This window comes from Lissotriton vulgaris, unplaced genomic scaffold (assembly GCF_964263255.1).
Source record: "Lissotriton vulgaris unplaced genomic scaffold, aLisVul1.2 SCAFFOLD_211, whole genome shotgun sequence".
NCBI classification, from domain to species: domain Eukaryota; kingdom Metazoa; phylum Chordata; class Amphibia; order Caudata; family Salamandridae; genus Lissotriton; species Lissotriton vulgaris.
The window spans coordinates 765,804-782,385 of record NW_028251874.1 but is presented as its reverse complement, the minus strand read 5'-3'; the positions used below and the strand labels follow the sequence as shown (position 1 = coordinate 782,385).

General features: G+C 43.1%; 1 protein-coding gene across 1 annotated transcript in view; it reads right to left on the bottom strand.

Moving 5' to 3' along the window:
* Nucleotides 1-16,582, bottom strand: part of LOC147662725 (uncharacterized) — a 44,563-nt gene that overhangs the window by 13,504 nt on the left and 14,477 nt on the right. Inside the window, exon 2 of the mRNA XM_086950945.1 lies at nucleotides 13,747-15,608. Within this exon, the coding sequence (XP_086807071.1) occupies nucleotides 13,747-15,577 (1,831 nt within the window). The 5' untranslated portion in view covers nucleotides 15,578-15,608. The remainder of the gene's footprint in view (nucleotides 1-13,746; nucleotides 15,609-16,582) is intronic.

The window sequence follows — 16,582 nt, the reverse complement described above, 5'->3', positions numbered from 1 at the left end:
CCCGGAGGATGATGTAGGGAGGTTCTACTAGACCTGCCGACATCGTCTCTTGGGATTTGGGTATTAGCGTCTAGTTCCCGAGCCAGAAGACATCTCTGCTCCTGCGCAAGTGAGAGTCAAGAAAATACATATCAGGTATGCTTGGAGCTCTGACAGGCTATTTCATCAACTTTGATACCTTTTCTGAGGATCCCAGTGAACCTAAAACAACGCCAGCAAACAAATCGTTCAAAGAAAAAAATAACAGAACTCTTTCATCAACAGGAAAAAAATATCTGGTTTCACCATGGGTTGAATTTTGGATTGTATTAGGTGTACTTTTTCTCCTACTTTGGCTCATTCTTGTTTTAATGCCTTAGATATGTTCAGTACTTATACATTTAGTTTTATTGAACTTAATACAGTGGAGTGGGTGTTGTATATGAATCTAGGACCCTAGTGTAATTTTTCCGATTCATGCCCATATAATGGTATAAATTACCCTATCATTATATAGGCAGAGAAATCATAACCATATTTAGACTTAGCCTATGCAGCCCAAATACGGCATGGCTACTTCCACTAGTTCTGAGAATCCACAACGATTTCTTGGACAAACACCCCTTCAGCAGCTAGGGACTTCCCCTTGCTCGAATACTAATTTATCTAAGAAATCATGGATTTTCAAAGAACTGAGTCTTTGATGACGTTATTATGTCCAACCGTACGTCAAACTCGGCACCTTCAAGGTATAAATATGCCCACATTTGCCCAGACAAACACACAGTGGTTTGGAGCAAGTCGACTATCTACTTGCCTGACGCATCACGCCACAACAAGTGCCGAAGGAAGCCGACCCTCCAGCAGACGGACTGAGAGACGCTTTTTTCTCTGGCTGAGAAATCCAGCTCCAGTGTTTCCAGAATACCCTTGCGGGTTGCTGGGAAATCGAGTCCTGAGAGAGAGATACACGACCTCCTTCATTCTAAACCAAGGTACGGAGCGGATTAGACCCTTAGAGAATTCTTGGAATAGATTCTTGGCAAAAAGAATACTGAAACTAAGCTACACCTCACTTACTTCTTCCCTTGTACTAGACCTAGGTTAGGTCCACCGGGGTAGGCGTATTTTAGAGCACCAGTTGAGTACTTTTAGTCATTATTTATTAATGTATGTATTTTATGTTATTTTATATGGCTTAGAAACCATACCATGCTTTTACAGTACTACTTTATAATACTCTTCGTATTATATGCCGTGTACTTTATAACCAGTATCCCGATTGTAGCAGTTCATTTCTTGTGCTTGAGAAAGAAGACTGTTCAATAAATACTTTTATTGAAAACGCCCGTCTCTCTATTTTCTCTGCACCTCTGGTGAAACGAAGCATGCACGATTGGCTGAGTGAAATACCTATCTATTGTTTCCGCGACTCTAGAGATTGATTTCTTATTCTTGCAAAACAAAGTTGTCATGTTTATGCGGTTGTCAGAAACGAATCCCTTCTTGTCTATTTGAGAAAGTTTCTAGTGACCTCTGAGCTAGCTAGCACTCACAATTAAATTTAAAATATTCGTTAGAGACCTAGTCGACCTCAGTCCTACGTCTAAACTAGAGTATATGTTATTCCAATGCACAGAGCCTATTGGGAATATAGGAACTACACTACACTTGATGCAATCATCTCTAAGCAGAACACCTTATCCCTCCGCTCTGTCCTACCCACTGACTGGACTCACCACCACCTAATTCTTTTCAATCTCAATGCCATCGAACCAAAGGCCCACCCCCAAAATACCCGTCACAACTACTGAGCGAGGAACATACACTGAATCTCCCAGGCAGAGTTAGAAGCGTTAGCCAGTTCCCAAATTCCAAGGTGATGATCTCACTGCCCACTACAACAGAAAAATGGGAGAACTACTTGACATAGACGCCCCTTTGAAACTCAAGAAATCAAGAAGTATCTGTCATGCCCCGAGATTCTCGATGTACTGTCCCTTTAAGGGAAACCACTATAAATGTTTACTGAGCCCTGGGAACGACGCTTTACGTTTTTGAGTCAAGCTCCGTTGTTTGCAGTTCCGTCTTGTTCTTGTGTGCCTGATTTCCTGTTTGATCCTTCCTCCTGGTGTCTGAAGTCAGAAGTCCTCTGTCCTTCGTGTAATTGCACGTTGTACACGGCTCCCCCTTAGACTCTCTACTTGTACTATTATTCTTGTCTCCCGGTTGCTGCTCCACCCGTCGGCCGGGCTTAGTCTCCGCTGTCCGGCCGGGCACTATTTTACTGCACCCTATCCCGTCTGCTGCTCCGCCCGACGGCCGGGCTTAGTCTCCGCCGTCCGGCCGGGCGATAAATCCCTGCAAACCTCCACATCCCGTTTGCTGCTCCGCCCGACGGCCGGGCTTGGTCTCCGCCGTCTGGCCGGGCAATTTACCCCTGCATTCTTCTCTATCCCATTGGCTACTCCGCCCGACGGCCAGGCTTGGTCTCCGCTGTCCGGCAGGGTGGTGTGTGAGTTGCCCCTTTCTTCTAGGTATTTAGGTTTCATACCGCCCGTAGGCCGGGCTTGTTCTCCGCCATCCGGCTAAGTCCCATTGTTTGTCCCTTCATTCCGTTACTTGGCTGTCTTACGGCTAGCCCCTTCATCATTCATTTCCTGGGCCAGCATCCATTCGTGTTTGGGGATACTTGCGTGGACTCGATTGGGGTGCGAGATTCCAGCGACACATCTAAGAATCACGATATTCTTGCACAGTATTGGTGTTGGCATCGGATGTTTGTCAAGTACATATTGTTGAATACCACATCCATCCTGAAAGTCTCTTACAACAAACCAAGTGAGAGCATTGTGCTTTAGGTGCTTATTAATACACGTTCTTAGTCATAGGAGAGTTGTCACTAATCTTGGTTCTATCACTCCAGTTATAGCTCAAGACGAACTCCCACTCCTCCTACACATCTGTCCTGAGACGTAGACAAAACATTGGTGGTATGTAATGTTTATGTATAGAAACATAGCGACATATGTGTGTTGGAAAACTGTTGTTAGATAACTTGTATATTTCTTTCAGCCCCACGTCTACCAGAAATCCTTACAGTGTTGTTACACCTTCACGCAGAAGATTACAGTCAAGATTTATTTTTTCCCTTCCCAACCTTTCCTTGTTTTGTCTCCCTGTTGTCCCCTGGCGAGCCTCTCGGTACTCTAGTGTTTGATAGAGACGGAAGGCCGTAGGGGAAGGCTGCGGATTTATCTTCAGATTCCTGACGCTCCTACGGAACCTGTCTGGAAATCATTACAGTATCCTTTCCAGATCTTGGTTTAACAAAGACCTTAACAAAGAGTCATCAACTCCGGTTGGCTGAAAGAAACTGGAGACAACAAACCTTGTTAACACATCTTGCGATATCGGGGGCTAAACGCATAAAATACAAAACACACATCTTCAGAGAAAAATCCCCCTTCTTCTGAGCCCAACTTGACCCTTCTAGGAACAGACCTAAAGACCTTCTCAACATCACCAAACAACAAACCTCCTCTTTCCCTCAACACTCAATAAATGACTCTACCATGTGCTGCAAAGAGTTTTCAACATTCTTCTCTGAAAAAATATCTAACATTGAAATCTCTCTTGACCCACCCATCTCTCCGTCCTACACCAAAGATGTCCCCCTAACAAAGAGGGTCTACCCAAGGCCCTACCTCCAACCAATGGTCATCTCGCCAAACTCACCCTATGCCAGTGGGACTGAATTATACAATGTCCCTTAAGAAGAAGTGCTCCAATAACTCGCTTGCATGAAACTAACATCACACATTTCTGATCCCCTCCCTCCTGAGCATGTCAATAATCACAGTCACATCATATCTCGCTTGCATGGACCAAAATCATCAACTCCTCCTTTTCGAGAAGCTCCATGCCAACCTCCCTCAAACTCGGCAAAGTCACCCCCCTCATCAAACAACACAGACGCCGACAAGTCACCCCACTCATCAAACAACACAGACGCCGACTAGAACAACCTTAACAATTACAGACCTATATTTATTCTCATTTACCTTCAAAAGCAAGTCTCATCAAAGCATAAGAGGGCCTGACGAACTTAGTAGTCCATACGCTGGTACTTTTTAGACTGGATTATTGGACCTCTTTCCTGTCTGGCCTTCCCCGAGAAAATTAGCATCGCTAAGAGAAATGCTTCATACAGTTATCCACTTTGTGACAGGTCACAAAGTTTTTAAATCACATTGTTTCTATACTTCGCATCCTACAATAGCTTCCAATTGAAGCAACAGACCAATGTAACACTGAATGCATCACCCACAAAGCCCTCCACAACTCCACACCCCCCTACTTGGTAGAAAAGCTCAACATCTCTCGATCTGAGCAAGGATTGAGAATTCCGAAAGTCCTCCTGCTGGAACAAGCGACATTCAGGCAAGAACGCTTTATAAAGCTCGCCTTCTCTGCCAGCGCTACAAGGATCTGGAACTCCCTCCCACAACCACCTTGAACAACCACAAGTTTTGCCACAATTATAAACTCAAAATCCCCCTATTTGAGAGACGCTCTGAATAATAAATCTGTAATCGCTTTTCTGCATCTACTTTTCCAATGTATCCAGATATTAACTGTTTGAACTTTCTCCCCTGACGTGATCTGTGGGATTAGTCTATTGCTTCTCTGTTATTTTATGGCACATCTAATCTGCATTTTGGTCTTTCTTCTTTAGAAAAGTGTTTCAATGCCCTTCAGCAAAGATTGGATCATATAAAACCATAAAAATAAACACATTTAGTACCCATGTAGGGATCCAGCCTTATTTATTACTAGAAACACGTTGTTATTCCCGTATGTTGTTGACTAGATTTCGCACTGACTCATTTTACAGACTGGTAACTTTTCCACAATGTAATGACTGGTCTAAAGACCTGGTAATGTACCCATGTGACGACACCTCCCATCAATTTAACATTCATTGCATTTTGTTTTGTAAATTCTATCAGATCCCCAGGAAAAGGTTTTTAAAACCTATACTTACAAAGTGGGACATAAGGGGTTGCAGAGTGGCGTTCTGTAAAATTAAACACAATGTATATCTAGATTATAATATTCTGAATTGTTCATGTATGTATATGAGTGCTCCCCCCTAACCTTGAGACTGGTAAAAAAAAAAAAAATATATCAATTTGGAGATTGGTAAAAAAAAGAAATAATCCATTTGGAGCGATGATTATGGTGATTGACGGGCTTGCATAAATTGTACATCAGTTTTTAAAATATTTGTATGTCTTTTTAAATCATATAGGGCCGGATGTAGGAGCCCTAATACCGGTCGGTAACGGCCGAATTCGGTTTTCTGATGTAGGGGGCTATATTTTACTGATTCTGTAAATTTACAGAATCGGTAAATTTACAGAATCGGTAAAATACCGAATCGGTATATTTACTGATTCAGTAAATCCATATGTAGCTGACACTCTTAAGAGTGCCACAGGCCCTTAAGAGTCGGTATTTTACCACACAATCCTATTGTGTGGTAAAATACCGAATTCAGGTGTGCATGCACATCTGTGCATGCACACCTGTGCAATGTGACACACAGACATGCCCTTAGGGCATGTATGTGTGCCACATGTCACACAAGCCTGTACTTGGGGTGCTAGAGGGTGTCAAAGTGACACCCCCTGCACCCTTGCAGGATTCGGTATTTACCGATTCGGTAAATACCGATTCGGTATTGCCCAATGATTCCTATGGGCTTCAAGGCCCATTGGAATCAATGGGCAATACCGATTCGGTATTTACGGAATCGGTAAATACCGAATGTTACAGATTCTGTAAATTTGATTTTTGATTTACCTACATCTGCCTCCTTCTAATTTACCCATTCATAAATACTGAATCTGTAAAATTCAGTATTTATGAGTCGGTAAATTAGATTTACCTACATCTAGCCCATAGACTTTTTAAAAATTGCTTTTAATATGTGCTTTTATGATTTTGTAAACCAAATATCGAATAAAGGTTATTTGACTTGACTTGAACACATTTGGTATAATAAAGAGGAACCAGAAAAAAAAAATCTTTTTGACAAGTTTGTGCAAATTTGTCAAAAGATTCTAAAATGATTAGCAATGAAATAATTGCTTTTCAAAAGAAACTCTTATAACCACAAACTACGTGGGAGGGAAAGAAGGAAGAGCAGAAGAGAGAGAGAGAGAGAGTGAGAGAGAAAGAGAAATAGAAAGGAAGAAAGATTGAAAGAAAGAGAAAGAGAAACAGAGAAACAGAGAAACAGAGAAAGAGTGACAGAGAGAGAGAAGGAGAGAGAAAGAGAGAGACAAAGATAGAGAGAAAGAGAGAAGGATAGAAAAAGAGAAACAGAGAGAGACAAAGAGAGAGAGAGAGAGAGAGAGAGAGACACTATGGTTTAAGTGAGGTTCGAATAATTTTTTAAAAAAAAATTAAGATGTTAAAAGCAATCCCAATATTAACTTCACTGTAACCTTTGTGTTTTAGATCCAAGACTTCCAGACAGCGCTAAAGACATCTTGGGGATATTCAGAAAGCATCCCTGGGAATACATTCCACCCATTCCTTACCATTGGATTTGAGGTTTGTAACTCACATCCGTCCCTCCTGCTGCCCAAACCTTGTTTACTATATTCTTCCACAAACACGCTTTCTTTAAAAAGGCCTTTAAATCTTGTTTTTATCTGGTCACATTTGCTGTGCATTCAAAGACAGAGGTCAAATGTCAAGCTCTCTCTTTGAGAAAGCTTGGTGTTTACTTTTCTTCCTATGACTTCAAAATGAGAGAATGTATGTGACAATTCTGCTGAGTATCCATACAAGAGGAGAAGGTGTAAGATTTTTTCCTAGCACACATCAAAAAACAAGCACTGGCAAAGCCAATTGTTCTTGCCTTGCGAACCTACTGACTTTGCAAATGACTTATAGCAGTGTCCCACACCATAGAATGACGGGAATGGAGAGTTATTATTGTGCCATCAATAAGCTCCTTAGGTGCTGCACCTAAAAATGCTGATATTACATTTTTTTCTGAATGCCGGGAAAGGGGACTATTAGTCTGATAAGAAGCCTGAGATGTCCTGATGATTTTCTGCTTCAATATGGCCACCACGCAGGCAGCGTCAAGGGTGCTGGCATTGCAGGGCATGAAGGTAATTTTTCAGCCCTCACATACCTCACACACCTTCTTCACAGCAGGCACCAGGTGTGTGTAGAGGGGATCTCCCCGCACTCAGGTGTGTTATTTATTTATTAATTCAGTGTTTTATATAGCGCAAACATGACCCAACTGGGTATCAGAGGGCTTCACAATTCTATAGTACTGTACTTCTAACATTTGGTTTGATTAGTCCTTTAAACAAACTACCAAGTATATATATTCAATTTTAAGTGGAAAGCATGTCTACTTTAAAAATAACTTCTGGATATCGGGTTGTGCACCTGATAGGCAAAGCTAGCCGTTAGTTACGGTTAGAGCTGAACACCAGTAGGGGTATAACCAACAGACACATAATGTAGCATAATGTAACAAGCGCGTAACTAACAACAAACTAACAGCGAGTGTTAACAAACATAATAGATACTCAAAACAGTTGCCTGTAACGGATAGACTAAACATAGCGACATTAGCCACATTTCACACTACAGCTGAGATTTAACTTACACACACAGCGCGCAAGAACAGTTCTAAGTAAAGTTACATGGATTTAGAAAATGTTTTGTTTGTTTAATTTTAGACGTTCCCTGACGAAGGTGTAGTTACACACCGAAATGCATTGGAACAATGGATTGTCTTGAATTTTGAAAGGAATGAAAAGTGAATAAAACACCTTTAGTTTTTGAACAAAAACATCGTATGGAGTATACATTTCTGAGCAATATTGAAGTTGAACTTTGAACTGAAACCATAGCTGGAGATTCCAGCATTAAATTACTGGTGCCTAGGGCGACACACTTATGAGGCAATAAGTGTGCAACTTGAAGTTACTTTACAAATAATACATGTCCTAAACATTACTGGAGATCAACTTGCATTACAATAGTATGTGTCCTAAATATTACAACAATTGACATTTTAGAAATACATGTACTAAGAATACCTCATATCATTTAGTACAGTGGATTGTACATAGCAAACAGACTGGTTACAGAATTTATAGCTATTCTCCTATACTGCTTTCGGCCGGGAAAGGTTGTACAGATGGGGCAGGGTCGCGTCATGATGCTGCTGGTAAGAGCTGCCAGAAGATGCTTCAATGGCACGGCCTTCTGTACATGCCAATGTCCCCTCCACCCCAAGCCGTCCTTCCATTACCTTAGGTGCCAACTTTACAGTCGACGGTGAAGTTTCTGGTCGGCAGCAGTAGACATGAGCACTTTAGTTGAAACGGCTGCTACCATTATGCGAAGGGGAGGTGGTGAAGGCAAGAAAATGAAGTAATTTGCTTTTATAAATAACAAGCAAGGAGAGGCAAGCAGCGATGAGTGAGACGGTGAGGAACTGGCGCTCTTACTTTGAAGTCAGAGAAAGAACAGGCTTTTTAGGGGAAACATCATCTGACATTTGATCTCGGTCTGTGAATGAACAGCAAATGTGACGAGATATGAACAAGAATTACAGCCATTTACAAAAAAGCTTGGAGCGAGTGAAAAAAGTGCACATATGAAGTGCTCTTAGACAAAGAAAGAAGAAAAAGTGCCTAAAGCAGTTGATAATATGGGACCATTGCAAAGATACAAGTAACGGACGGTGATCCGTGGGAGGGAACAATTTGCAAAAAGGAGGGACAAGTAGGAAAGATTAGCCATTTGGAAGCAAGGCTGTTTAAAGGAGATTCGAAGAAACAAATAAAAAGCAATGGGTGGGCAGTAAGCCCACAAAGTTAAGCGCTGTTGCGGCAAGACCTAAAAAAAAGAACTGTGCTGATGTTTCAGAATATATCAGAATTAGTACAAATGAAGCACATTTTTTTTAATTACTGAAGTGTGGAGAAAAATATTTGAATATGATTGAAACACATTAATACACTAGGGGATGACATTTGCAAACATTATCATTTATGTGCAGTAAAACCATATTTCGGTGTAAATGTAATGATCATTTCAACTGAAAATGTGTTGTTTGTAATGGCAGTGCGCTACCACACCAAGTATACACCACACTACGCCACTCAGCTTCACTCCACTCCACTTCAATCTACCTCAACTCCACTCCAATCGATGCCACTCCACTCCAATCCACCCCACTCCACTCCAAAGTATCCCAAACCATCCGACTCCAATTCACCCCATTCTAATCAATCCATTCCCAATTTACCCACCGCAATCTACCCCACTCTAACTCAGTCTACCCCATTCCACTCCAATCTACCATAATACACTCAATCTAACCCAATCTACCCGACTCCACCCCAATCTACCGCACTCCACTCAGATTTGCAATATACCCCAGTCTACCCCACTCCACTTCAATCTACCCCAACTCTAATCTACTCCAATCTAACTGACTTCACCCCAATCTACCTCACTCTACTTCAGTCTAATTTACCCAACTCCATTTCAATTTATCCAACTGCAATATATTTAACTCATCTACACTCCTACCACAACCTACCCAACTCTAATCTACCATAATCTACTGTACTCCACTGTAATCTACCCCACTCCACCCAATCTATCCCTCTCCACTTCATCCAATCTACCCCACTCAATCCAATCTACCCCAATCCATCCAAACCACCCTACTACAATCCACCCAAGCTACCCCATTCCACTACACCCTAATCTACCCCACAATACTCCACTCCAATCTACCCTAATACACTCAATCTAACCCAATCTACCCGACTTCACCCCAATCTACCGCACTCCACTCAGATTTACCCCACTCTGCTCCAATATACCCCAGTCTACCCCACTCCACTTCAATCTACCCCAACTCTAATCTACTCCAATCTAACTGACTTCACCCCAATCTACCTCACTCTACTTCAGTCCAATTTACCCAACTCCATTTCAATGTATCCAACTGTAATCTATTCAACTCATCTACACTCCTACCACAACCTACCCAACTCTAATCTACCATATCTACTGTACTCCACTGTAATCTACCCCACTCCACCCAATCTATCCCTCTCCACTTCATCCAATCTACCCCACTCAATCCAATCTACCCCACTCCATCCAAACCACCCTACTACAATCCACCCAATCTACCCCATTCCACTACACCCTAATCTAATCCACTCCACCCTACTCCAATCTACCTTACCCCACTCCACACCAAATTTACCTATCCCAATCCACCCCATCCAATCCACCCCACTCAAATCTACTCCAATGAATTCCACCACACTCTACCCCACCCCAACCCAATCTACCCTACACCACTCAATATAACTCTACTCGAGTCCAATGTACCGCAATCCAAACTACCCCAATATACTGCACTCTAATCTACTCCAATCTATCCCCCTTCTATCTACCCCACCCGACCTTGTGCCACTAACTTTTGCCATGCCGACCAGCAGTCACACTGGTGTACATAATGGCTAAAACTCGTTGCCAAAGCCAATAGCTTTCGGATAGGAGACACCTATTTGTTTTGCCAATGCTTGTTTTCAATGTTTCCCCCCCCCCCCATCATATACACACGCAGCAGTTCCCTGCAGCCAACACCAAGCAGGCACAGCTGTTCAACAGTGCCTGGGCACAGCAGGGGATTCCCTAAAGGGCCTGGCTTATGTTTTTTTATTTTTTATTTTTAAGGGTTCCCGGACACTTTCTTGGGGTTCTCGGACCCTTGCAAACTTGTGTATCCTTATTGGACATCGAAAGGGTTTCAGACCGAGCAGCAGGTCTCTGAACATCACAAATGTCCACCAGGGTACAAGGACAATTACTGTGCCTGCGCAGACACCTGCCTAAGGTTTGCGGACCTCAAGGGTCATGATGTGGAGTCTAACCTCTGTTCAAAATCAGCAATTTCTTTCTACATTTTAACATTAGTCAGCCCCTGTGCCAGGGAGAGACAGGATGGCACCACAGCTCTTTATGGCTTCTTTAGTATTTTTACAGGATGCAGGGAACAAGTCTCTTCATCAAGTAATGGTTCAAGATGTAGCCAGCCAATCAGGGAGCTTCAGGTCTGCAGACCCAACTTTGGGTTTACGTATCCGAAATGGATGACGGGAGAAAAAGCTTCCAATATATTTTTACATTTGTGTCCGCGAGTCCAGATACACGGACCATTCATGGGCTAAAGGTCCCGCTAGCTCTATCTTAAATGACTAGTGGCTTAATTTGAGGACCACAAAAAAACACTGCATGAAACTAGCCATGCCAATCCCAAATAGTTTTGTGAAGATTCATTGAACTGTGCCAAAGTTACTATATGTGTATATATATAATTATATTACATGGGATTCTGTAATCCCTGTATAAATGGCAGTCTCTAATTTCTTTATAATCAGGAATTTGTGACGCACCAAGTCAGTGATTATGAATAAAAGACGTCAGAACTCAGCTTTTATATGTTATTACAGTCGAGTCCTGAGGGCACAATGCCTGCTGCCAGGGCCAGCAGCTGATGTGAAAAGAAGGTCAAGTCACGAAGCATAATTGAAGCAGCTGTTTACAGCAACAAACATAACTTTGCTTTTATTACTACTGCTGTATGTTACTAGTTTACTATGAGCAGCAGAGGGAGTATGTTTATTAGTTTCCTTAGATAAAGGAAGGGTGGAATCTTTCTGCATGTTTCTACACGTTTCGAGCTACTGCAGCTTTTTGTTTTAAATGGACTTTTATTGAACTGTTTCTAACATCTTTTTGCAACAAATATCTAACAGTTTTTATTTTTACTTTTGCACAAGAGGTTTAAGGTTCATTCTTTATGTTTGCAAACATGTTAGCTGCTGCATATGTAGGAGCTACGCACCAAGCTTTGTGGGAAAGGTGATGGTGTGACCATGTATTATACGGGATAAAGTACCACCTGGTGCATATAATAAGATTATTGCAAGTCACCTCAGAGTTCCATAACCTTTGTGTATCTGTCTATCATGAGGTGGTGTGCACTCCAGGAGAACCCTGCAGTGACAACAACATCCCTGGTCGGCCCTGCTGTTGAGGCCGAATACAGACTAGTATTTTCATATCAGGAACTGGAGACGACTGCGTCTTACCCAATGTAACTGTGCAACTGGAAACACAGTTCCCTCTCCAGACTGCGCATGCCTGCTATTCTCAATGAACACCACATCACTTGCATCCAACTATTACGTGTGATTCTGGCCAGTAATTCCTCCCATGAATTGCGCTATTTCCAGTTCCTCAGCCTGGAATGGGGACGAACAAGGAACAAGAAGAGCTACTGGCCTATTTGTCTCATGCAGAGGCCCATTACCAGGCCTGTTTCTACACAGGGAGGATGCAGTCCTGTGTGGAACCAAATCTTCTCTAATTCTGCGTGTTCTGATATCCATACCTTCAAACATGGAGTCCCACAAGGCTCAATTTTAAGTTCACTACTTTTTAATTTATATATGAGCCCCCTTGCAAAAATAGCTAAGGAAACTGGACTGATAATGTTCTCCTATGCTGATGATTCTCAGCTTCTCTTTTCCCTTCCACCAACAGGCAATAACGATCCGTCTACTTTAAGAGTAGGACTTACAAAAATCGCTGGATGGATGAAAAAAAACTTCTTGAAGTTGAACGGTGAAAAAACCGAACTTATAATCCTGGGAAGAAATAAAGAACTCTGGGGACCCCAACACTGGCCCCCGGAAATGGGCTCTCCTCCAATTCCAACTAACCAGGCCCGGAACCTAGGCTTTGTTGTTGATGACACACTCAGTATGCACCAGCAGGCCATCAAAACATCAGCCACTTGCTTCGTCATCTTAAAGTGGCTAAAGAAAATCTGCTGGATGTTACTGGATCATACCAAAAGAATTGTCATTAACGCCCTAATAACATCAAGATTGGACTATGCCAATGTGCTGTACTTAGGGTCCAACAAGGCCACAATCCCCAAGCTGCAGACTGTGCAGAATGCAGCTGCAAGATTGTTGGGTAAAATTCCTATCCATGCGCCCACTACCAAGCTCATACGTACATTGCACTGGTTAAAAATTGAGAACAGAATCAAATTCAAATCATTATGCTTCATGCATAAAATCTCAACAAATAAAGCTCCCAAATACCTACGAAGTTTGGTACATTGTTACCTTCCATCTAGGACGCTGAGATCTGCAACAGCGAATACATTTGTTGTGCCCAGAATAAGACTATCACGCATGGGAGGCAGATCCTTCGCATACCTTGGTCCCTCCCTGTGGAACTCCATGCCACAAGCTCTGCGCTCAGAGGTTAATTACATCAGATTTAGAAAAGCCATAAAAACCTGGCTGTTCAACGTCTAAGTCAGCTGTCCAATTTCTCTCCATTGAATCACAAGCGCCGGGAAACCCTTTGTTGGGTAGCTGTTTGCGCTATACAAAATAAATAAATAAAATAAATAAATAACCAGAGGAGGAGAATGCAGGGAAACATCTGCACCGTGTGTTCTTGTACTCTGGGGGTCAGTATCGCTCAGTGGGTTCCATCCAAACCCTAATCCTCCCCTCAGAGACTTTCTCAAATCTGCCCATACGCATTTTGAAGAGGTTACATGTGTTAGTATGCACTCCACAAGTCCATTTATAGTAAAACACATACCTTGGGTAGCTTCGAACAGCACTAAATGTGATTTTGTATTTCCTCTCGAAATTGAATCTTCATCTGCAGTATCCAGTCCTAAGAATGATGGAGGCACCCACTGACCCCACTCATCAGGACAGAGCAATTCTGCCTTGCAGTTCTGATGTTGATGCTGCGATTCAGGGTGCAGTGGTTCGAGTATGCAGTTCTGATCTGAACCTTCTGCATTAGTACAGGGAGGTTCTAGCTTGTACTTTTGATCTGAACCATGTGCATCTGCACAGGTCTGTTCAAGCTCGTCGTTCTGATCTGGTTTCTGTGCTTCAGGAAGCACTGACTCTAGCTCTCGGTCCTGTGCCACAGTGTGCAGTGGTTCTAGCTTGTACTTTTGATCTGAACCATGTGCATCTGTACAGGCCGGTTCTAGATTGTCATTTGTATCTGGTTCCTGTGCTTCAGGGCGCATAGATTCTAGCTCATAGTTCACGTTTGGATCCTGCGCATAAGGAAGTTCCTGCTTCAAGCATAGGTGTTGCTGTAGGCACTGGGTTTGTTGTGACCCCAACTCATCAAAGGACAATAGCCCAGACTCTAAGTGTTCGTCTGATGACTTCCCATCAGGTGAAACGGGTTGTAGGCACTGGTTCTCCTGGCGATCTTGAAAATCAGAACACATCAATTCTTCCTCCAAGGGATCATCAGGTCCATTCTTATCTGGCAGGGCGGGTTGTATACGGTGGTTTTGCTGTGGTTCGTGCCCATCAGGAAATAGTGGGTGTGGGCAGAGGTTCTGTTGCTGGTCCCAGCTATTATCAGACAATAGGGATGGTTCTTGCTTCAGGGGCTCATCTGGCTCCCACTCTTCTGGGAACGCCGTCTGTACGCTCTGGTCTTGCTCTGGTCTCTGCCCATCAACAAATTCTGAGTGAAGGCACAGCTTTGCCTCCAGTGATCTGCGTGGAGGATCTATCTGAGGACACCGGGATAGAGGACAATCCTGCTGTACTCCATTTCTATCTGGAAACCCAGGTTGCAAGCACTGATCCTGCTGTCGTCCATGTCGATCAGGCAACATGGGCTGCAGATAAAGGTTTGGCTCCTCTGGATGCCCTTGAACATGAGTTGGCGAGGAGAGCGTACACTCCTGCTTTGGTGCATGCCCATCAACAAATTCTGAGTGAAGACACAGGTTTGCCTCCAGTGATCTGCCTGGAGGATCTGTCTGGGGGCATCTGGATAGAGTACAATCCTGCTGTACTCCATTTCTATCTGGAAACCCAGATTGCAAGCACTGGTCCTGGTGTGGGTGACGTAGATCAGGAAACATTGGCTGTAGACAAACGCTTGGCTCATATGGAGGCACTTGATCATCAGTTGGCGAGGAGAGCGTACAGTCCTGCTTTGGTGCATGCCCATCAGAGAACACCGGCTGAAGACACAAGCTCGGTTCCCCTGGCCTGTCCAGATGAGGTGTCGCAGGAGACCGGCTAACAGCACAATCTCTAATGCTCGCCGGACAGACCACCTCCAAAGACACTGCACCATTATCTAGGGATCCTTGATCCTTTTCTATCCAGATTTTCTTAATCAGCCCAGCGACTCTAGAAGGTACGTCCTCCACAATATTCAGCAAGTTATCCAGTTTGGCTTCCAACTCCTCCAGCATGGATAAAAGGATAATGTGGGGCAGGTTCCCTGAAAGTGGTTCCAGGTCCTGGTCCCTCTGAGCATCAGTTAGGGATCTTGAAGCTGAGACGTCATGGAGAGGTAAAGATGGGACTGTGGCTCCTACGGGTTCACGTGAAGACTGCGCTGTCACTTTCTTTTCTGGAGCCCGTCTTCTGCCCATTCTGGTAAATTGATGTGCAAGTCTCAAGTGTCTGCAGAGGAGAGGAAAAGAGAAAAGACAACACGTTATTACATTACAGTTAGGTCAAAATACTCCTGATCAGAGAAAATTGGGAATTTCTAAAACCTGAAAAAAATGGAATCATTAAAATTTCACAATACCCGCAACATAGTTCATATATTATGAAAGGCAAGGATTTGAAATGTGTTTCCAACACTATGTCTGTTCCTTGGTCTGCTCAAATTGTACACTGTGCAACCACAGAAAAAAAAAAGAATATAGTAACAGCCGTGCAGCAATGAAAGGTTTATAGCACCCTAGCAGACCAGAGTGCACTATCATTCTCACTTGCACTGTACAGCTCTCTTTTGCAATATTCAGTTCAGTGACTGAAGCACGTTCCAACATACCAAACCTCTACAGGATTTACAAAACGCTTGTTATGCCATTGCATATATAGAGAGCATGTTCAACCTGTGGTTTCTTGGAACTGAATCAGAAATACATTAAAGAGGAGATAAAAAATCAGACCAGGGAAGAATCTAGTCTGAATAGGCTTGTGGGCTGTCAGATTTCTGGATGAAAGGAGATTGTACCAAAGCTGTGACAAATAGTCATTCTAAACTAATAAGTTGTCATGATAGCTGCACCTGTCAGTCAAATGACGACAGTCACCACCTTCCCCCAGAATGCCCTGATTGCAGCCGCAGCCAACATACCGCCTGCGCTGCGACAAAAGCTCACCATGCACTACATCCAGGCCCCAGTACAGCATGCCATATTATACGTAGAGACCCAGCCACAACAAGATGTACAATACGTCCAGGCCCAGCGACAGCCAGCTGATCAGTACATACAGCCACAGCCCCCAGAACAATACATAGCAGCACAACATGCCTACAGAAATGACCAACAAAATTATTATATAAATAACAGAAAGAATGCCCCCAGAAAATGGGGTATACAGGGAAGAGTGAATGGAATGGTACAACTGAGGTTCCAATC